We start from the raw sequence: 19,279 nt of genomic DNA, 5'->3' as shown, positions 1-19,279 counted from the left end.
TGATGCTTGGAATTATAGAGCTTCTGTATGGACATTTTGGGAAGCGGGCAGAACGCGTCTCTCTACTTTCTCTCTCTTCTTTCTGTCTGTCTCTCTCTCACAAAATTTTATTGAAGTCACAGGAAGGTGGGAGAGATAGAGATAGAGAGAGGGAGAGGAAGAAGAAGAGAAAGAGAGAAGGGTATCACATGCCAGAGGGAGAGAGAAGTCTCTGCGAAACAGCTTTGACCCTCTCTCGTTCATGGCGCGTTCACACCCCAAGTTGAATTTTCAACCTCTTCTTCCCTAACCCTTCATTTATTCAATAGGTTCATCTTTAGATCTTTGAATCCATCTGGGTTTTTTTTCTTCTCTCAGATTGCTTTTCCTACGCGGTGGAACATCTTGGTGGATTTTTTTTCTCTCTGGGTATTCACCCGTGTTTTGTTTCGTTGCTCTTTCGTTTTTTTTTTTTGCGAATATTTGCTTCTCCTTCATCGCGTATTTAGCGTTTATCCTTGGCAGAGCTGCCAGAGTTGTAACGCCAAATTGGGCTATTGAGGTTGTGAGGGGAAAAAATCTGCAGCTTTGGCTGGATTATCTTGGTGTGGCGCTTGATTTGTTCGGAGATCAGAAGAATCTGAAAAAATTTAGTTTTTGAATCATGGGGAATTGTTGTGCATCGCCAGCTACTTCATCGGGGAAGAAGAAGGGAAAAAATAAGCCCAACCCTTTTGCTATTGATTATGCTGCAAATCATGGAAGTGGAGGTGGACACAAGCTAACTGTGTTGAAAAATCCGACCGGGCGAGACCTTGGGGTCACATACGAGCTTGGTCGCGAGCTTGGTAGAGGGGAATTTGGGATCACGTATTTGTGCACAGACAAAACGACAGACGCGGCATTTGCCTGCAAATCAATCTCAAAGAAGAAACTTAGAAGTACAGTAGATATTGAAGATGTGAGGAGAGAGGTGGAGATCATGAAGCATTTGCCTAAACACCCAAATATTGTGACCTTAAAGGATACTTTTGAGGATGAGAATGCCGTTCATCTCGTGATGGAGCTTTGCGAAGGCGGTGAATTGTTCGATCGAATCGTTGCAAGGGGACACTACAGCGAAAGGGCGGCTGCAGTTGTTACTCGAACCATCGTTGAAGTTGTTCAGGTTAGATCACTTAGGTCCATTCAATCTCTTCGTTCTATGATGAATTCATATTTATTATTGATGCCCAAGATCTCACTGTCAATTTGGTTTGTTGTGGCTTATGGGTTTCCATTTCTGGATCTAGGTTGAACTAGCTTTAATAATTGGATCTCTGGAAATCGAATCTTTAGCTGGTGAACTCAAGTTCTCCCCTTTTTGCAGAGAATTTTTTGGAGGATTTTCTCTTTATGAAATCCTTCTGAGCACTTAGTCCATACCAATTTCACGTTTTTAGTTGTCAGACATATCCATTCACGAGTCAATTTCAGCAAAAAGAAACATTTTTTTTAGTCTTGATCCATTTTCTGGGTTATTCATGATTCTTTGTCCTAGGTTCCCACTAAAGTCATGTCACTTGATCTTTATTCCTTACCATATAATTCTATTTATCCTTTTAACCCTAGTCTTCTGAAGTTTCCCTATTGCTTCCATTTCCTCTTCTGTTTCATCAAATGTTGTTCCAATTTTATGATTGGTTATGCAATTATATAGTTCTTTCATCATGTTAGAAACTCTCAAGAAGTTTCAAGCAGGTAATCCTACTGCAGAATTGGAAATAACAAGTATTGGGAACCCTTTCTGGTTCTGCTAGTAATAATTTGTCTTCTTTGATTGGGAAATTTTGGGATTGACCTTGCTTATTTTTTGTTTATTCTGTTTTTAAGTTGTTCCTGTAAACTTGATAGTAGTCTCCTTACTTCCCTGCCAGATGTGCCACAAACATGGGGTGATGCACCGGGACCTCAAACCTGAGAACTTTTTATTTGCGAACAAGAAGGAAACAGCTCCCTTGAAGGCAATTGACTTTGGTTTGTCTGTTTTCTTTAAACCAGGTAATGATTTGTAGTATTTTTATTCCTTGATTATTTTGTTCCATGTTGTTTAATTTGGTGATAATTTCCACTAAGTCATGGCCTAAGGTTTCTCCTTCTCCACAGGTGAACGGTTTACAGAGATAGTTGGAAGTCCTTACTACATGGCTCCTGAAGTTTTGAAAAGAAATTATGGCCCAGAGGTTGATGTCTGGAGTGCCGGAGTGATCCTTTACATTTTATTATGTGGTGTCCCTCCTTTCTGGGCAGGTACATATCTTCGTTTCAGACAGTTTCTTTATTTCTAGCATACTTTGCTTAAGTTCACATTTGGTACTGTTTGTGAGAGATTTGAAATTTGGGGTAGAAGATTTGAATTTGATCTTTGTGCAGACAAGAAAAGGGGGGGGGGGGGAGGGAAGATAAGGTAGTGATATCAATCAAAGTTTCTGTATCCTGTGTTCTTGACACTGAATCTAAGTTTCATTTTATTTCTCATTCCCCCTGTGCATTCTGATTTTATGCAGAAACTGAGCAAGGAGTTGCGCAGGCTATCATTCGCTCAGTTATTGATTTTAAGAGAGACCCATGGCCTAAAGTTTCTGATAATGCAAAAGACCTTGTGAAGAGGATGCTCGATCCTGATCCAAAGCGGCGATTGACAGCTCAGGAAGTGCTTGGTAATGTTCAGTTCTTGTACAGAAAGGGCCTTATCTAAATAAAGTAATGGGCTTTTGACTTAAAATTGGTTCTTGCTGAAGCAAGGCTGACTGCAACTCTATGAAACTTAAAAGTTCTTCTGTCCTGAACTTCTAAATGCAGATCATCCTTGGTTGCAAAATGCGAAGAAAGCTTCAGATGTCAATCTGGGTGAGAATGTAAGAGCAAGACTCCAACAATTCTCCATAATGAACAAGCTCAAAAAGAGAGCTTTAAGGGTAAGGATACAGAGCTTGTGGAACATAATCTATCTTATTTGGGTGGTGTTCTATAAGAAATGTGGAGGCGCTTGATGGTTGACGTTGAGCTGGAATTATCATTTTTACAGGTGATTGCTGAACATTTGTCAAAGGAGGAAGTGGCTTTATTTAAGGACGCATTTGAGATGATGGACACTGGAAAAACTGGAAAGATCAACCTTGATCAGTTCAGAGCTGGAGTAAAAAATCTTGGCCACCCAATCCCTGATGCTGACCTCCAGATTCTAATGCAAGCTGTAAGTACATCCCATGGTTTTCTTGGCATCTTTTATTTTTCTTTTTAAAATCCCCCCCCCCCCCCACACACACACATTTCTCTTTCTGCATTTGAGAACTTCCCGATCATATCCCTACCTATAAGTTCTATGAAATAATAGGTTTTTTTTTCTTCTTCTTTTTCATTCTTTTTCTTGAGTTTGGAAAAGGGGGAGGGGGTGGATAAACAACCTGGATAAGTGGCATCATGTGAAGAGACATCTTTCTTCAATTTGAAAGTTTGAAACTGGTTTTTACAGGCTGATGTAGATGGTGATGGAGCTCTGGATTATGGAGAGTTTGTTGCAGTTTCAGTACACATGAGAAAGGTTGAGAATGATGACCATATTCGCAAAGCTTTTGGATTTTTTGATAAAAACCAGAATGGTTACATAGAGATTGAAGAGCTACGCGAAGCTTTGGCTGATGAAGTTGGTAATAATGAGGAGATCATCAATGCCATTATGCGTGATGTGGACACTGACAAGGTTGGTGTTACATATCCATATGCTATTTCCCAATATTTACATTTAATCTGTTGATCATAATCCTATCTCTTGATCATCAACAATTGCAGGACGGACGGATTAGTTATGAGGAATTTGCTGCGATGATGAAGGCAGGCACAGATTGGAGGAAAGCATCAAGGCAGTATTCTCGAGAACGGTTCAATTCTCTGAGTTTGAAGTTGATGAAAGATGGGTCGCTGCAGGTAGCAATGAATGAGGCTAGATGAAACAAGAAAGAGAAGCAATAATTTTGAAGAAGTTGAAAGAGAAAGAAATTCATTGTACTTTTCGTTTTTGTCATCAAATTCTTTTTTTCCCTCCTACATATTTTCTTCTTCTCTTGTTCTTTTGTTTGTTTTATGGGTTCTCAAAGTTCTTTTTATTCTTACTCTCATCTTGAACTCTGGGTTGGGGGGGGGGGGGGGAGTTGTAAGGATGGAGATGAGATTGTCATCTGCTCAGCTATTTGTATTGATGAGGGGATTGCAGGGAGAAGTTAAGTTTAGAATTAAGATGTGGGAAGATTGTTGTGGCTGTAAATACGTAATTCGGCTAACACGGCCTTTCATGAACAAAGTTATTTGTATAATTACTCTTATGATGTTGAGATTCCCTAACCCCTGAAAGATCAAAACATGCAACACCCATGGCCACACCTTCATGGGATGAAAAGCAATATCCCTTGGCTGTGTTCATTGTAGGTTGGCAGGGGGTGAAGACTAACCAGTTATAACTAAATTTGGTTATTTCCCTTCAAAGTTTCTTAACCTGTCTGTATATTTTGTTGTGGATGTGCTTGGCTCCAATTTCTCTTTGCAAGTGTGCTGAATGGGACAGTAAGATGAAGACTAGCAAACCATAATTAGATTTGGTTATTTCCCACCAAATTTAGCTTGCCCGTCTATATTTTGTTGTGGACCTGTGTGGCTCTGATTTTGTATTCGCAAATGGGGTAGGTGTGGATTTTGGGTATGGTTTGTATTCTATGAGTTCATATAATTAGAGTTTGGCTGTATTTATAACTGAAACAGACTTTGGGTCGTTATCGGTATAGGGGTAGAATTGTAACTACATGGGAATTTGGGTTTTGTGTTTTCTTATAAATATTGGCTGTGTAGATGAACAAGAAGAAAAAAATTACAAAGAAGAGTAAATGGCAGCACCTTGTAAGGCACGAGAGTAACGAGGTTCTTTTGAAAAATTGAACTTTCTTTCTCTCTCGCGGAAATAGGCAATTTTGTTGAATTATGATAATTTTTTGTTGTTGAGTGTGTGATTTGCTTGTACTTTTTTTCATGATTGCTTGTCTCACAAGAATGAAAATTGAAAATAAATTATGAAATGGAAAATAAGTTTGGTGTCAAGATAAAAATTGTAAAAAGATAGTAAACCAAGGGGAAAAGGAGGGAAAAGGATGATTTTATAAAAGAATGTGTATTGACTATTTACCTCATCTTACTATCGAGCTTAAGTACACTTACACAATGAGTATGAATTCCATCATAATCCTAATGGACAAAAAGTTCTTTGGTTTTGGGGGTTTTTCTATTATTTTAAATAGAATAAAATTTGATGTGCCCTTTTTGATTTCCATAATCTATCTCAAGAGCTCAAGTTTAGAACAAATTTAAACAGGGAAGCCCTTCTGTGGCTGCAAATTGATGGCCAAATTTTCTAAGCAAAAGGGAGAAATATGCTGAGTCTGCAAGTCTCTGGATCTTGGACAATCATATCTCATAAAATAGAAATAGAAGTGGTTGAAGCACCGAGACCAATTAATCTGTTAAAAAAGTTAAAATTTCCATATTGGGCATGTTTCTTTTTCTCTTCTCTTTGAATATTCAATCCAAGATTCGTGCTTGAATGGACTGTCACCAAATTCCTGGTGGCTTGAACCTGATGCCCATTTAGAGAGCTTCAAGTCAATCCCTTGAATTAATAGATTTGGCTGGTCTTGGGTAGTGGAGATCTTCTTTCCACCTTCCTAACTAATCTTGCTTGTAATTGGGTGGAACTCAAGGATCAAGTAATAGTGTTATATTCAATCGAATAGAAAATTCGAATAAAAAAAAAGCACGGATTTTTACCCTGGTTCACCTCAATGTGAGGCTACGTCCAACATTTGGTTTTTTTCTATATTCTTCTCAAAACAATTACAACAGATGTTCTGCTATAATAGAATATATATGTGTGTTTAGAAATCCTAAGCTACAGCTATTTATGGGCCCAAGCTGAAATTGTAAAGAAACTTTGAGGCCAAAGAAAAAAACCCCATCACTCTAACCCTATGGACCCCCCAACAGTCGTCGGAGTGTTTCCCGTCAGGGAAGATGATCCAGACTCAAAGAAACTTGAATTTCTGTGTCCATCGGGCAAAACAAAGTGAAGCACGAGCCATAATCTTACAAAAAGAAAAGAGTTAGTTTAACTAGGATTGATTTTATTCAAGTTTGTCTCTGTGATACAACCATCATGGTCTTCAATAATTTTTGTTGCCCAGTCCTCCCTTAAGCTTTGAGAATAAAATGAATGAGGAACCAGTCCTGGGTTTGCTTAATTAATGAGGAATTCTGCCATTTGCTTTGTGCTATGGTTGGTTTTGCAGGTGTTGCTTCTGTGTTTCTGGTTTGTGGTTTGTGCTATGATTGATTTTGCAGGAGACAGAAAGGATCCCAACAGTGTTTTTCAAAAAAAACAGAGTAAAAGATTACTCTCTTTCTCCTGTGTTGTCAAAGAAGCACAGCAAGACATTTCTCCCTTTGTCGTGGTGTGATTTATTACTTCTTCATCATTATGTCTCCCTCGCTTATATGGAAACATCTCAACGTCTTTATTCTTTTACAAGAAATTCAAATTTTAAACATTTGAAATATATTTATCACAAATGAATCTTCTGACATTTTTTCATGGCAAAAATTAGTTTTCTACAACATCCTTGATATAAAACTGCTTCTATCGAAAAATAGATACAAAATTATTTTCTTTAAATTAATATACATTAATATTTTTTAGGTAATTTTCATCTAGAAAAGGAAAAAAATATTTTGAAGGGCAGCACATTTGTTTGGAAAATAGAAACTATAGAAATCCTTGCATAAATTCATGAAAGGAAAAATATCTTTTTCTTGATATTTGATTGATTTTTCAAGATATATGTTTATGCACTACTTTCATTTGCTTTCCTTTTTAGGTATTTACATTGTTGTTACCATTTTTCGGTAGAAGGGGATTCATGTACATTGTAAATATATGATATTGATATTTATATCGATAATTTTACTTAGGTCTTCTTCTCTATCAACAAAGAAATTCATTAAAACATCCTTAATTTATTTTTCATACGAGTTTAGTTTTGTTTTGGATAATAAAGATAGGTATAATAGTCATTAGTTTGTCAATACCTATGGTTATTCAATAAGTTGTTCAAGTTGTCATATGGTATTGTCCTACAAGGATATTTTGGTAAATTCATGTAAGACATTCGATGATTCTAGACTCTTTTACAATTTTCTTCCCTAGTAAGTTTTCTCATTTTTCTTCCTTTTTCCTCTCCTTTCTTTATTATTTTATTTATTTATTTATTATTATTATTTTTGGGGTGAGACTATTACCTTTATAAGGGGGGGGGGGGGGGGACTGTTACATATACCACTAGGGAAAGTCGAACCCTAACCTCTTCCTTTTTCCTCTTTATTCTTCATCTAAACCTAAATAACCAAAGAATAACCCTAGATCTCGCTTGATTTTAGATCATTCATTCAATCGAAGTTTTTATATATTCCTTTGGTAAAGATCCATAGTCATCCTTTGATGATTTTTCTTCAAAAAACTTTTCTTTTTTGAATTGAATTGTAATTCTTTTGCAGATTGTAGAAGAAGATAATCGTGTTTCAACAACCCAAACCATATTTCTACGCAGCTGGCATGATGAATACAAGATAAGTCTTCTTTCGAACCTTTTGACTTAGTATTGGTAGATTTATCCACCCTTGAGGGGTTTTTGCACTAAATTAGGTTTTTATGTTACTGCACATTTTTTGTCGTTCTCGGTCATCAACTTTTTAATTTCCGAACATAATTTGAAGTCGAATATGGAATTTAGAATGCATGTGTCTATATTCTTATGGATCTCATCAGCTTTTTAATTTCCGGACACAATTTGACATCGAATATGGAATTTAGAATGCATGTTTTTGTATCCTTATGGATCTCATTTTTGGTAAAACTATACTTGGTACATGCTTGACCTAGATACATGTATGCAAGGAAAATTTTTCTTTCCACCCATGGTAAAGTTATCATGCATGAACGTTCATCACTGGTCTACCATCAAAAGTCAGCTCTGTTGGTAATGATTGCCTCCCAGTGGGGAGTTGAGGATTTGATTTCCATTGTGATGATATATGTAATAGTCCCCCCCTATTTTTGTAAATTAAATAAAGCACACTTTTTTTAAAAAAAAATTTCATCACTACTATATGTTGGATGTTTGAAATATCCTTCAATGTTCTAGGTTACTTATTCAAATGCAATGATGGCCATTGGTGAAGGAACTTCTCATCCACTAGGGTTTAAGGAAAATTATGTCCTACACACAAAAATAAACTAATAGCATCCACTGATTTCTTTCTTTGTTTATTAATTGGCTAATTACCTCTATGTCCTTACATCTATTTGATAGAAAGTTAGACAAAGATAAAATGTTTATATGAAATTTTTCTTGATCTATTGAGTTTATGCCTAATGTCATTTACTGTTTTTTCCATTACACAATTATGAAGCATTTTGAGGATAACACAGTGTAGCACAAATGAGAATGTTTAAATGAATGAGTGACAAAACTATAAATAAAAAATATTGAATGATTTTATTAACGTAGAGTCAGAGTAGCTCATATATATGACTAAGTGTGAAAAAGTCATTTGAGGTGGCATGACCAATAAATAAAGATCATAAGATGCTCTTGTAAGGTAGGAGTGATTTGATTCAAATTGAAGGGGTAGAACTAAAATGACCTTAGGAGAAGTGTTCTATGAAGATAAACATAACTTAATTTTGTATCAAGTGTTATTTTTCCTAAAACCACAGAAACATGAAACCAAGGGTTGAAAAATGAGATATACCCTAAATGTCAGTGAGATAATTTCATCTTTCATATGTTGTTAATTAAGTAGATGTGCTAGTGGAACAATGGTAGTAGCCTCATAGACAAAGGCAGTAAGTCTAAGGAGATCTTGGATTTGAACTTCTGTCTCTTCACATCTTCCTTCAACATTTTAATCTCTGAAGAAAACCTTAACTATGTAAATCCTCACAAAACTAATATGCTCTCTAGTTTCTGCTTATCATAATAATAGCATATAGAATATACAGTATGAAATAGAAGCATAAAAAAAAGCTAAGAAACCCTAAAATTTAGAACAGAAATACAATCTAACACCAAATATCTCAACCCATAAGCAACAAACACCCGAACCATGTATTAAAAAAAAAATTCTATGGAACTTACCATTAAATGAGCCCCTAGAGCAATGCATAGAAACCCTAATTTACAAAAGACTAAGGCTACAAAACCCAAATACTGATATCATTACCATTAACAACAAAGATCAAAACTTGAAGTGAAAATTTCATCAAGGAAATTTCCCATTCAGAACCCAAAGCAACGCAGAGAATTATATACTAAAAGCTATAGAAAACTACAAAGAAATGTAGGAGGAAAAAGAGAACGAGATACCTCTCAAGAGCTTGCTATTCTGGGTTTTTGCTTCGTCGTGGGTTCCAAATGAAAGCTGAGAGAGTTCTCATGCACATGATTGGTATAAGGTAAGAGCCATATCAGTTACAAAAGAGCGGGAAGACATGCGAGAATATGACACGTGGCAAAAGGTGATTTGGCAAATGAGCAGTGAAAGGTTTACCTAGGTGGACTTGTTTAGGCTGTAAAGACTAGATCTATAAACGGATCGAATTCGGCTCGGATACACCACTATCTGAATCTAGCAAAAATTTGTAGATTGTATCCGAATTTGAATCCAGAACTTTATCGGATGTTCGATAATAATCTAATTTGATAAACTATTTGATTATTGATTGTTGGTAGTCTCTTCTTTTTCTTTTTTTTTCTTTTTTTCAATTTCTAATTTCGAATTCTGGTTATTGATTATTGGTTTCTGAATTCGATTCTCAACCCTCTTTAGAGAAAACAAATGTTTAATACTTTACTCTATTTGGATAATTTTTTATCTGGATATTATCTGATCTGATAAGCAATTATATGAATCCGAATTCAGTTGCTTACCGAACGGATATGGATATTTTTCAATAAAAAAAAAAGTTTTAGATTCGGATACTTCTAATGAATACGAATGCGAATTCAGAGGTGGATTTTGACTATCTATTTATAGGTCTAGTAAGGACTAGTGGACGAAGCAGAGTACTCATTCGACCATAGGTTTGTATTAGTTCCTTTGACGTTTCAATTTGAAACAGGTTCAACTTGGTAGACCATGCACCCACCTTAAGAACCTAGGACCTCTTGTTTAGATCATTTGGCTCCTCTTCTTAAAGGGTTTTCCAAATGAGTGTCAAATGAGTAATGGAATCTAGTGTATAATATTGTAATCCAAGGACACTCATTAGATTTACCCTAACCCTCGGACTTAACATAGGACCAAGGGATGGGAAGGGGAGTCCAAACCCTCTATTTGTAAGGGTACACGTTTGTACTCTCCTCAGGCCTCTCCGTCACACATTAGGGATGGGGTCGACGTGAGACTTACTAGGGTCCCACCTTTTAATTAGAATATTATATGTTGAATCCTATTATTCATTGGGCACTCATTTGAAAAACTTCTCGATGAAGAGGAGCCACCAGTTATATATAAATGGTCTTGGGTTCTTAGGTGGGTGGTCTACCTGGTTGAGCCTCTGTAGTCTGGTCTGAACATCAAAGATTACTACTAAACAAACCAATGGTCGAACCAAACCGTGTTGGATTTTTTTCTTTGTGGGTGAGAACCGTGTGGGATTTGAAACAATAGGATTTAAACACCCGCCAATACATGAAAATTAAATGCTGAGTTTCGCATAAATGGAGAAGAGATGAAACTGGAGCACTGTGCTGTGCTTCGTACACCAGTCCTTACAGCCTAAACAAGTCCGCCTAGGTAATCCTCTCACTGCTAATTTGCCAAATCAACTTTTTGCCACGTGTCATGTCGCCCGCCTGTCTTCCCGCTCTTTTTTTAGCTGACATGGCTCTTTACGTTGTACCACTCATGTGCATAAGAACTCTCTGAGCTTTCATTCGGAACCCACGACGAAGGAAAAACCAGAATCGCAGGCTCCTGAAAGGTATCTCATTCCCCTATTCCTCCTTCGTTTCTTTGAAGTTTTCTGTAGTTTTAGTATATGATTCTCTGCGTTGCTATGGGTTCTATATGGGTTAATGAAATTTCACTTTAAAGTTTTGATCTTCGTTGTTAATGGTAGTGATTACCAGTATCTGGGTTATCTGGGATTGTTTCTGATAAATTAGGGCTTCTTTGCTTTGCTCTCGGGGCTCATTTTATGGTAAGATTCCTGAAATTTTTATCAGTACATAGTTCGGGTATTTGTTGTGTATGGGTTGGGTTATTTTGGTGTTAGATTGTATTTTTATCTGTTCTTTATTTTAGGGTTTCTTAGCATTTTTTTATGATTGTATGTCGTACTGTATTTGCTGTATGCTTTAATTTTGATAAGTAGCCGAGAGAGCGTATTGGTTCTGTGAGGATTTACGTTTAGGGTTTTCTTCTGGGTTGATTTTTTAATGCTGAAAGATTAAAATTTTGAAGGGTTTTTCCCTGGGAGTTTTCTAGGGTTTGTTCTTTTATGGATTCTGTGAATAGTTGGTTTAAGTTTTGCTATGCTTTTCTTGTTGAAGTAACCTTGGATATCTTTCTTAGGTTTTGCAGGGTTGCATTTTGTCTGATTCTCCTACCGGGGTTGAGACTGAAATTTAGGAATTGATATCAAATTTCTTAGTTTGTAGAGATGGTTAACAGGAAGAAGAAACAGAAGTCTTTTTTTACTGGTAAACCACAGCTGGTGGAAACCAGCAACGAAGAACACACTGGGGGATCTGGTATGGAAAACTTGGAAGCAAAAATAGTAGACAAAGATGAGGAAAAAAGACTAACTGGTGTTCTTGAGGCTGTGGTTGAAGATGTTGAGAAGATAGAGATGTCTAAAACTGTTGCTATGAAACGAAAAAGAGGTCCCGACAAGGAGATAGCTGAGGCATTCTTCCAGTCCTCAGAAATGGGTTCTTCTAGACTCCGCCCTAGGAAGGATATACCTTCCTTTCATAGGGTTTTAGTTGGTGTCAATGATTTTGAGAGAATTGTGGGGAAAAGAATTAAAGTATTCTGGCCTGACTCAAGGAGGTGGTTCTCTGGTAAGATAAAATCATTTGACAACGTGAAGAAGCTACACACTGTTTTATATGATGACGGGGACAAAGAATACTTAAACTTGACAAACGAAAAATTTGAGCTGGAAGTTACGCCGAGTGAGGCATTTACAGTATCTTCCAGATTGAAGCCTAATAGTGGGACTCCAGATACTGCTGGGGAAAGTAGAGACACTGTAAATGAGGGCTCCCATATTATAGATGGTGCTGGTACTCGTATTGTTGGACCTCATGAAAATTCTGAGGGAGTGCAAATTACTGATGCACATAGTCTGGAAAATCGAAAAATTTCTGATCCAGTGAAGAGGTATGTTAGGACGGAGAGAAAACCTTCAGAGGCTGCCAAAAAGAGGCATCCAAAGCTGCAAGTTGAAAAAGGTACTGCTACTAAAAATAATTTGCTTTTGGGTGATAATGACAATGTAAGTGAACAATCTGAGCACAAGATGATGACTGATGAAGTCAATATGGACAAAATTGTAGGTGCTGGTTCTGAGAAACATGATATTGAGACTGGTAAAAAAGAATTGGATTCTGATGGTGGCAAGGTTATTAGGGGGTCTGCAAAAGAGGACATTACTGAGGTCAATGATGTTAAACAATCTGAAAAGATGGAAAAGGTCGTGAGAAAGATATCAATGAAGGCAGGAAAGAAGTCTAAGATAAATCCAAAGGTCAAATGGAATTCTGAGGATGAGAAGACAGTGCACTTGCAGGACATGGAAAGTGATGCGCTTACTGAGATAGTTGACAAGAAGAAATCTGGTGGAAAAATCATTATGGCAGGATCAGAAGATGGGTTTGGGAAAGATGAGACAGGACTTGATGCAAAACCAGAAAGTGGAAGCAAGGATGTGTCTGATGATTTGAGCACTCAAACTGAGAACCATGATGCTGTTGGAGTAAAAATGGATTCAGGAGACAATGATAAGTCAGAGGAAGAAAGAGAGGAGAAAGTTCAGGGTTCTCTGTCACTGGCTAGTCAACAGGGTGAGAAGGATAAAGATTTGGCAGACCAGGAAGCTGCCTCAGATGGGGGACCAGAGCCTAAGTCTTCAGATTCACTAACAGCATCAGATGCCCAAGTCAATGAGGAGGAAAGTCGGGATAATGTAGAAAATCAAGAAAATCCTACCAAGAAGGTGCGATCAAGGGCAAAATCTAGGTAAATATTTGTCTATCTGTACTAATGTCTTAGTTTAAAACTTAGTGTTCTGTTTCTGTGCCTTCTGTTGATGTTTATGTTTTATATGTTTTGTAGGAAGTGAAGTGCTGGTAGGGTCGAGGAGCTTTCATCTTCCTGATGAGGTTTGTCTCTTCAGTCTGTTTGGAAGTTTAATCAGATGACTTTTCCTTTTTCCTTCCATGAAACTTTATTCTTAACCTGGTTTTTGGGATCCCTTTGTCATCGTATGTTGTTATCATTCATTCATTCTCCATAACAAGAATCTTGGGGGGGGGGGGGGGGGGACAGATTGAGATTGTTTTGACTTTCCTGCCTGTTTTAAGCTGATTTCCTAATACATTGCTTTGCAGTCATTTTTCTTAGGATGCAATAAAACCCTTTTAGGTATATATTTTGTTGTGTCTTCAATTGTAGCAGCTTATTTTTCGGTAGTTTATCTTAAGATCTGGCTAGTAAGAATACTGAGGTGTGTTCTGGGTTTACAGGGAGATGTTATCCTGTTCTCTTTTTTTCTTCATGGTCATGACTCATGACAAGTTTTTTTTTGGTGCATACAGTTCTTTTCTAATTTTGTTCTCAGGTCATCCATATTAAACATTTTGAAAGTGATATCTTTGCTTAATCCTCCTTGAATTTTCATTTGGTGTTAAGAAAAAGTGAGATATTTATGCAAACTTTCTGTTGCAAGTTGCATCAGCTCTAGATTGGCCATGCAATGTCCGAATTATTTTCCATTCTATTGTACATTCTGGTTCATAACAAACAGATGATGTTCTAGATTTTCTTATAAGGTATTGGATTTTTTCCCTAAGAAGATTATACCCTTTGGTTCACATACTCATTTTACAAGAACTGTGTGGTTCTTAAGAGCTTGGTATATGTTTGGACTATCTGCTGTCTTGAATGAGGTATGTGTATGTGTGTCACGGCACATTGAGTTAAAAGACTAGCTTTTTTAATGGTTCTTGGTTCTTTCTAGATAGAATTCCCATGATTGCAACTTGGAGCATTCCAAAAGAAGTATTCCTTATTTTCTGAAGTTAACTCTGATGCTTTCCCTACTCCTGAGCTGCTACTAGAAAGAAAGAACATCCAGTTTTATCTTCCCCCACCACCAACAAGGGGAATGATAGAGATTTCCTCTTAATGGAGGTGAAGAATGATAATCTTATACTCATGATCCAGTGGGAAGATCAATTCCCCCCCCCATTCTGATTTCTTAGAAATTTGAAACATCATCCATACTTACAATTAGAGATTTAGTGATTCTTTTCCTTCCAGATATTGAAAACGTAATATAGAGATCACTATCCTTCGTAGAAGGGTTGGGTTGGAAAGTTTTTAGGTGTACTTATAACTTGAGACTATTGCCTTTCGTTGGTTTTCATTCTGAACATTGTGGCATGGGCTGGACTCAACTTATAATCGTTGCTTGATGCTGGTTTCTGGGTAATCCTATATTAAGGAAAAAGCTATGACTACATACTATTGTACTACTTGGCAAGATGGATATGGTATTGAATTTACATAGATACAGTTTCATATGTTATTCCTTGTTTACAGAGACAGCCCAACTGCAAATCCAGTTCAACATAGGTAGCATTGACAATGGAACTGTAGGATTTAACTTTGGTAATAGTGGTAGAATTTTTCCCATGAAATTGCTTCTGTGAATAATTCATTGGCGATGCCAGGTAGCAGAGTGGTTCTGAAATTTGAAGAGGTGGGATTTTGTGCATTCTGTTTTGTCCTCGCTTCATGTCAACTTCTTTAAGTGTAGATTGGTCAAGGATTTTAAGATATAACTGGTACCTTGTTTTACCATAACTTAATGCTGAAGAGATAAGCATGTCCATCTTACTCACCAACAATTGAGTTACATTAACATAATAGTAGGTTGGTGTTTTTTTTTTTTGGGTGTGTCAACGGAGACCTATAAATGCTCCTGTTCGGAGAAGTGATATAATCCATATTGAAGGAACTAGAAGAGCTAGGGGTAGACCTAAGATAACCTTAGGAGAAGTGGTGAGAAAGGATATGTATAGCTTAGGCCTTGTATCTGCTGGCCTTGACGACGATTGGAGGGCAGACCTGTGCCGACCCCTTTAGTTGGGGGTTATTGTTGTTGTTGTTGTTGTTGTTGTTGTTTGTGTGTGTGTTTATAATTTGGTGTTTTTTTTTTTGGTTTGTGTGTGTGTTTATAATTTGGTTTTTTTTTTCCTTTTCCTGTTGTTGTTGTTGTTGTTGTTTGTGTGTGTGTGTGTTTTTTTATAATTATGGACTGTTAGATCAGCAGGGGAAGAAGAGATTGATTTTAGATGAAGCGTGGGCACTGAATTACACCTTCATCACCACCATCATCCCTCCCGACAGACTCATACACACACACAAACAAAGCAAAAAAGGGGGAAAATTATCGTGCACAGAAAATAAATAAATAAATAAAGAGGCAGGGTTGGGGGGGGGGACTTTATTGTTACTGACAGAAATTGAATCTTCACTTTCCAAAATCTTTTTATCTTTGCTTTGGGGAGGTGAATTCATCCCTGATGTATCAATATGTTGCATAATGGGTATGTTTTCTTTTGTTCAGATTTCTATTTTGTGTTCATGTCTCTTTACCCTTTGCACCCTAAACCATCCTTCCCCCACCCAAATAAAGAAATATAGATGAATAAATACAAAAAAAAGGTTCTCATACTCAAGAAAGAGAAAATAAATCGACTTACCAACAACCTTTAGGTTTCCAATTCATAATACTTCTATATTTACCTTTGATCGTACTTTATTTGTTCCTGATATATTGATGTTGCTTAATGAGTATGCTTTCATTTGATTGAAACTAAGTTCTTTTTACTTCTGGGTGGCCATTTATTTGTTTCTGATTTTGTGTTTATTTGGCCGTTAGGCTCCATAAATTTGAAAATCTATATGTGCAGTGATGATAGATGTTCCCTGCACTTAGTGGACATGCCTAAACTTTATCTGTAACTATAATAATGGTTAAATGGAAGTGCTTCCTTCCATTCACATTTTCCAATGATGACAGATTTAGTAATCTGAACTTTGCATGAACTTCTGAAAGATGGGTGCTCCCTTTGTAGGCTGCTTTGCAAAGGTCGAGGGACCTTGTTTCATGCTAGGTTGATAACAGCCATTCTGAGGGAAGTTGTGAATGTATTATATTTGTTCCCAGCGAAAGATGTAATCTGATCTTTGCACGAAATTATGATTTATTGGTGCTCCTCTTTTAAGTTTATCACATGCTCGAGCAATGTTAGTGTGTGGTTGATGGCAGGCATTTTGAGGGATGTTTTGAATGTTGCCCTTCTAGATATCCTGGATTGTTAGAGTTAAAATGTTTAATGTCTTTCAATCCTATGATGATCTTATTATAGAGTTTGAATTGTTTAGCATCTGCTTTCTTTTCCTGATATATTCATTGGCATGAAAAGCTTATGGTCGGTTTATCATTTTGGTATGACAGGTGATTCTGTTGTTTTTGCATAGACGTTTGGAGCCTCAGCGGGAATCATTTGCCTGCACTATTCCATTTTATACTGAAAAAGTAAATGTAGAACTTATACTCCATTATTCCAACTGTTGGGCTAATCCGTGAATTTATTTATTTTTACTCTTTTTGGTAGCATACCTGTAACTCTGTAAGCATAATGATGCATGAAACTCCATCTGATTTTGAATTGCATGTTGTCTCTTCATTTTCTTTCATTACTTCAAAATTGTTTGGTGGTGGATATTGATACCTATGTCATTTACCTGTACTGTACAAGTGGAATTTTGTAACTTACCACCTTAGGGACCCAGATAATCTTCTCTTCATGATTGTTGGTATAGAACTTGGGTTGGCCTGGCATGGCATGAGTTCTGAATTTTGAAGTTTATAATTTCCTAATTAATTCGTGGAACTGAAAATGTAATTGCAAGTGTTTGACATTTGGAGGTAATTCTGTCTATAAATGATGACACTAGATTAAGATATGGCTGTTGATTGTTTGATATGGCTTGGCTTCTTGTATATGTAGTCCTGTCTGGGTCTGAGTGGGATATGTTATGGTTTGTTCCAGCAACTATTAGACATTTGATTTTGTATCTTGCACTCTTAATAGTTGAGATAGGGGGAGCAGGGAAAACCTTAAATCTCATGATGTGAGAGAACAAAGAATGAGATCAAATATCAAGAGGCAACAGATATTCTGATTCTTTTCTGCAGAAATTGCTGGTTTGGGAGAGTTGGAACAGAAAAGAGAAACTGAGACAGGTCATTTAGGCTCTTTTTGGGGGAAAAGAAAGAAAAGAAAATGGTTTGGTAACCATAGTCCAGAACTGATTATGGAATGAAAATGGGTTCCCAATGCTCTATAGAGAATGATGTTTTATTGTTATTATTTTTTTTTTCTTTTGATAGAAATTCATGGCTCTGCTGTAGATGGCTGCTACTTGTATGGTAATGTCAACAGATGAGTTGAATTGAAAAAGCCCTCTGGATCAGCTACTCATATATTATGGTAAGAATAGATCTCCACCTTCACATTTGAGGTGTGGGACTTGTGTCTTATAGAGGGTTTATTTAGATCCATCTCACTGTTACCCATTTGGATAGCAGATCTGAATTCGATCTATTCACTAGTTATGGTGCGAGAATCAAGTTCAAAACAATCCAATAAGGATGCAACCACATCATCTCTAACTTGGTTTTGATGTTTTATCAATTTGCTTTTGATTTGTAGTGAATTTGTTTCAGTTCATCATGTAAATGATTCTAAAAGAATACAATTTGTATATAAATTGTTTCACTGTGTGTGTGTATCTTCCCCCCCCCCCCCCTGCATAATTCCACATCAATTAAAGCCATATGAGCAATAAACACAAAGCCTGCAAGAAGGTTTTTTATATCCTGGCCTTCATATAAAGTATTCATGAATTCTGATGTTATTAGTTTAATAGTCTGAGGGAATGTGTACCTTGATCGCTTCACACCCCGGTGGTTTCAACGGTTTTTCATAGTTCGAATAGAAATCAAATCCTCTCAACCTAGGCAAGCCGTTCCACCATCCTTAATTCTGTTGATAGAACAACATGCACCATTCCTTTTATGGCAAGTGATTTACATGACCATGAACAATTCGAAAAATAAATGAGTTTCTCTCAGCTCATCCATCAAACAGTTTGAGTGCATCTGAAAATGGAAATCACGGTCACACATGTGCAATAAGTTTTTATTTTGTAAAATTTGCAAAAGTGCATACGAAAAATTCATTTTAGAACAAAGAGATGTAATATTTTGAAGAGGTTGTTCAATTTTGCTATCTTCACGGGTCAAGGTGATACTCTAGCAGATTACCTTGCTAGAGAGGTTCTAGGAATTTTGGTTTAGTTATGTTCGGTGGAAGTTCCAACCCTTTTTTATGGTGCAAACTCCATTTAATGCCTCTGCTTGGAGAGCTTTGGAGAGCTTAATATAATTTTAACCCTGGTTTTTTTAATGAGTAATCGGTTTGGTTTAACTTATCAGATCATTCATCTAAACCGAATTGTTTGTAGCCGGTTTTACAGGAAAATAGAGGAAAACATAAAAAAAACTTAAACCGCTCTGATTTTTTGGAGGATACGTGGCGACCATCTGGAGCGGCTGCTGGATGGCCGTAGAGGAGGATTGAAACCCCACCTACCATAATGGGGTTGAAATTCTGGCTTCTCCACTATAGTGGCTTAAATTATATGTCACTCAGTTGTCAAAATTACAAATTACCTACAGTTAGGTTTTGAACCATGATTTTGTTAAATGAGTTGAAAAATGGTCATAATGCCTTGGGTAGTAAAATGACGTAATTATCCCCCATTTTACTCATTTAAATTTAAAAATCAAATAACCCAA

General features: G+C 36.7%; 2 protein-coding genes across 3 annotated transcripts; both read left to right on the top strand.

The window, feature by feature from the left end:
* The first annotated feature begins 48 nt into the window (after positions 1–48).
* Positions 49–5,004, top strand: LOC149003556 (calcium-dependent protein kinase 8-like). Its single transcript, XM_089136755.1, has 8 exons — positions 49–1,147; positions 1,896–2,019; positions 2,125–2,268; positions 2,526–2,678; positions 2,821–2,936; positions 3,047–3,214; positions 3,494–3,721; positions 3,811–5,004. The coding sequence occupies exons 1-8, from the start codon at positions 644–646 to the stop codon at positions 3,967–3,969; spliced, it is 1,596 nt and encodes a 531-aa protein (XP_088992881.1). The 5' UTR covers positions 49–643; the 3' UTR covers positions 3,970–5,004.
* Positions 5,005–10,830: 5,826 nt separating this feature from the next.
* On the top strand, positions 10,831–17,906 carry LOC149003555 (uncharacterized). 2 transcript variants are annotated; one of them, XR_016170381.1, is made up of 5 exons: positions 10,831–11,098; positions 11,692–13,362; positions 13,459–13,505; positions 16,871–16,951; positions 17,831–17,906. XR_016170381.1 is itself a non-coding variant. In XM_089138473.1 (5 exons), exons 3-4 carry the CDS (start codon positions 11,780–11,782, stop codon positions 13,463–13,465), a joined length of 1,590 nt encoding a protein of 529 aa, XP_088994599.1. In that variant the 5' UTR covers positions 10,845–10,911; positions 11,034–11,098; positions 11,692–11,779; the 3' UTR covers positions 13,466–13,505; positions 16,871–17,798. The 2 variants fall into 2 exon arrangements, 1 of the variants encoding a protein (XP_088994599.1); XM_089138473.1 differs by lacking the exon at positions 17,831–17,906 and having other exon boundaries at positions 10,845–10,911; positions 11,034–11,098; positions 16,871–17,798.
* The last annotated feature ends 1,373 nt before the right edge of the window (positions 17,907–19,279 follow it).

Source organism: Hakea prostrata, chromosome 10, assembly GCF_041222555.1.
Source record: "Hakea prostrata isolate BN-2017 chromosome 10, UWA_Hpros_2, whole genome shotgun sequence".
NCBI classification, from domain to species: domain Eukaryota; kingdom Viridiplantae; phylum Streptophyta; class Magnoliopsida; order Proteales; family Proteaceae; genus Hakea; species Hakea prostrata.
This window is presented reverse-complemented; position numbering and strand designations above follow the sequence as displayed.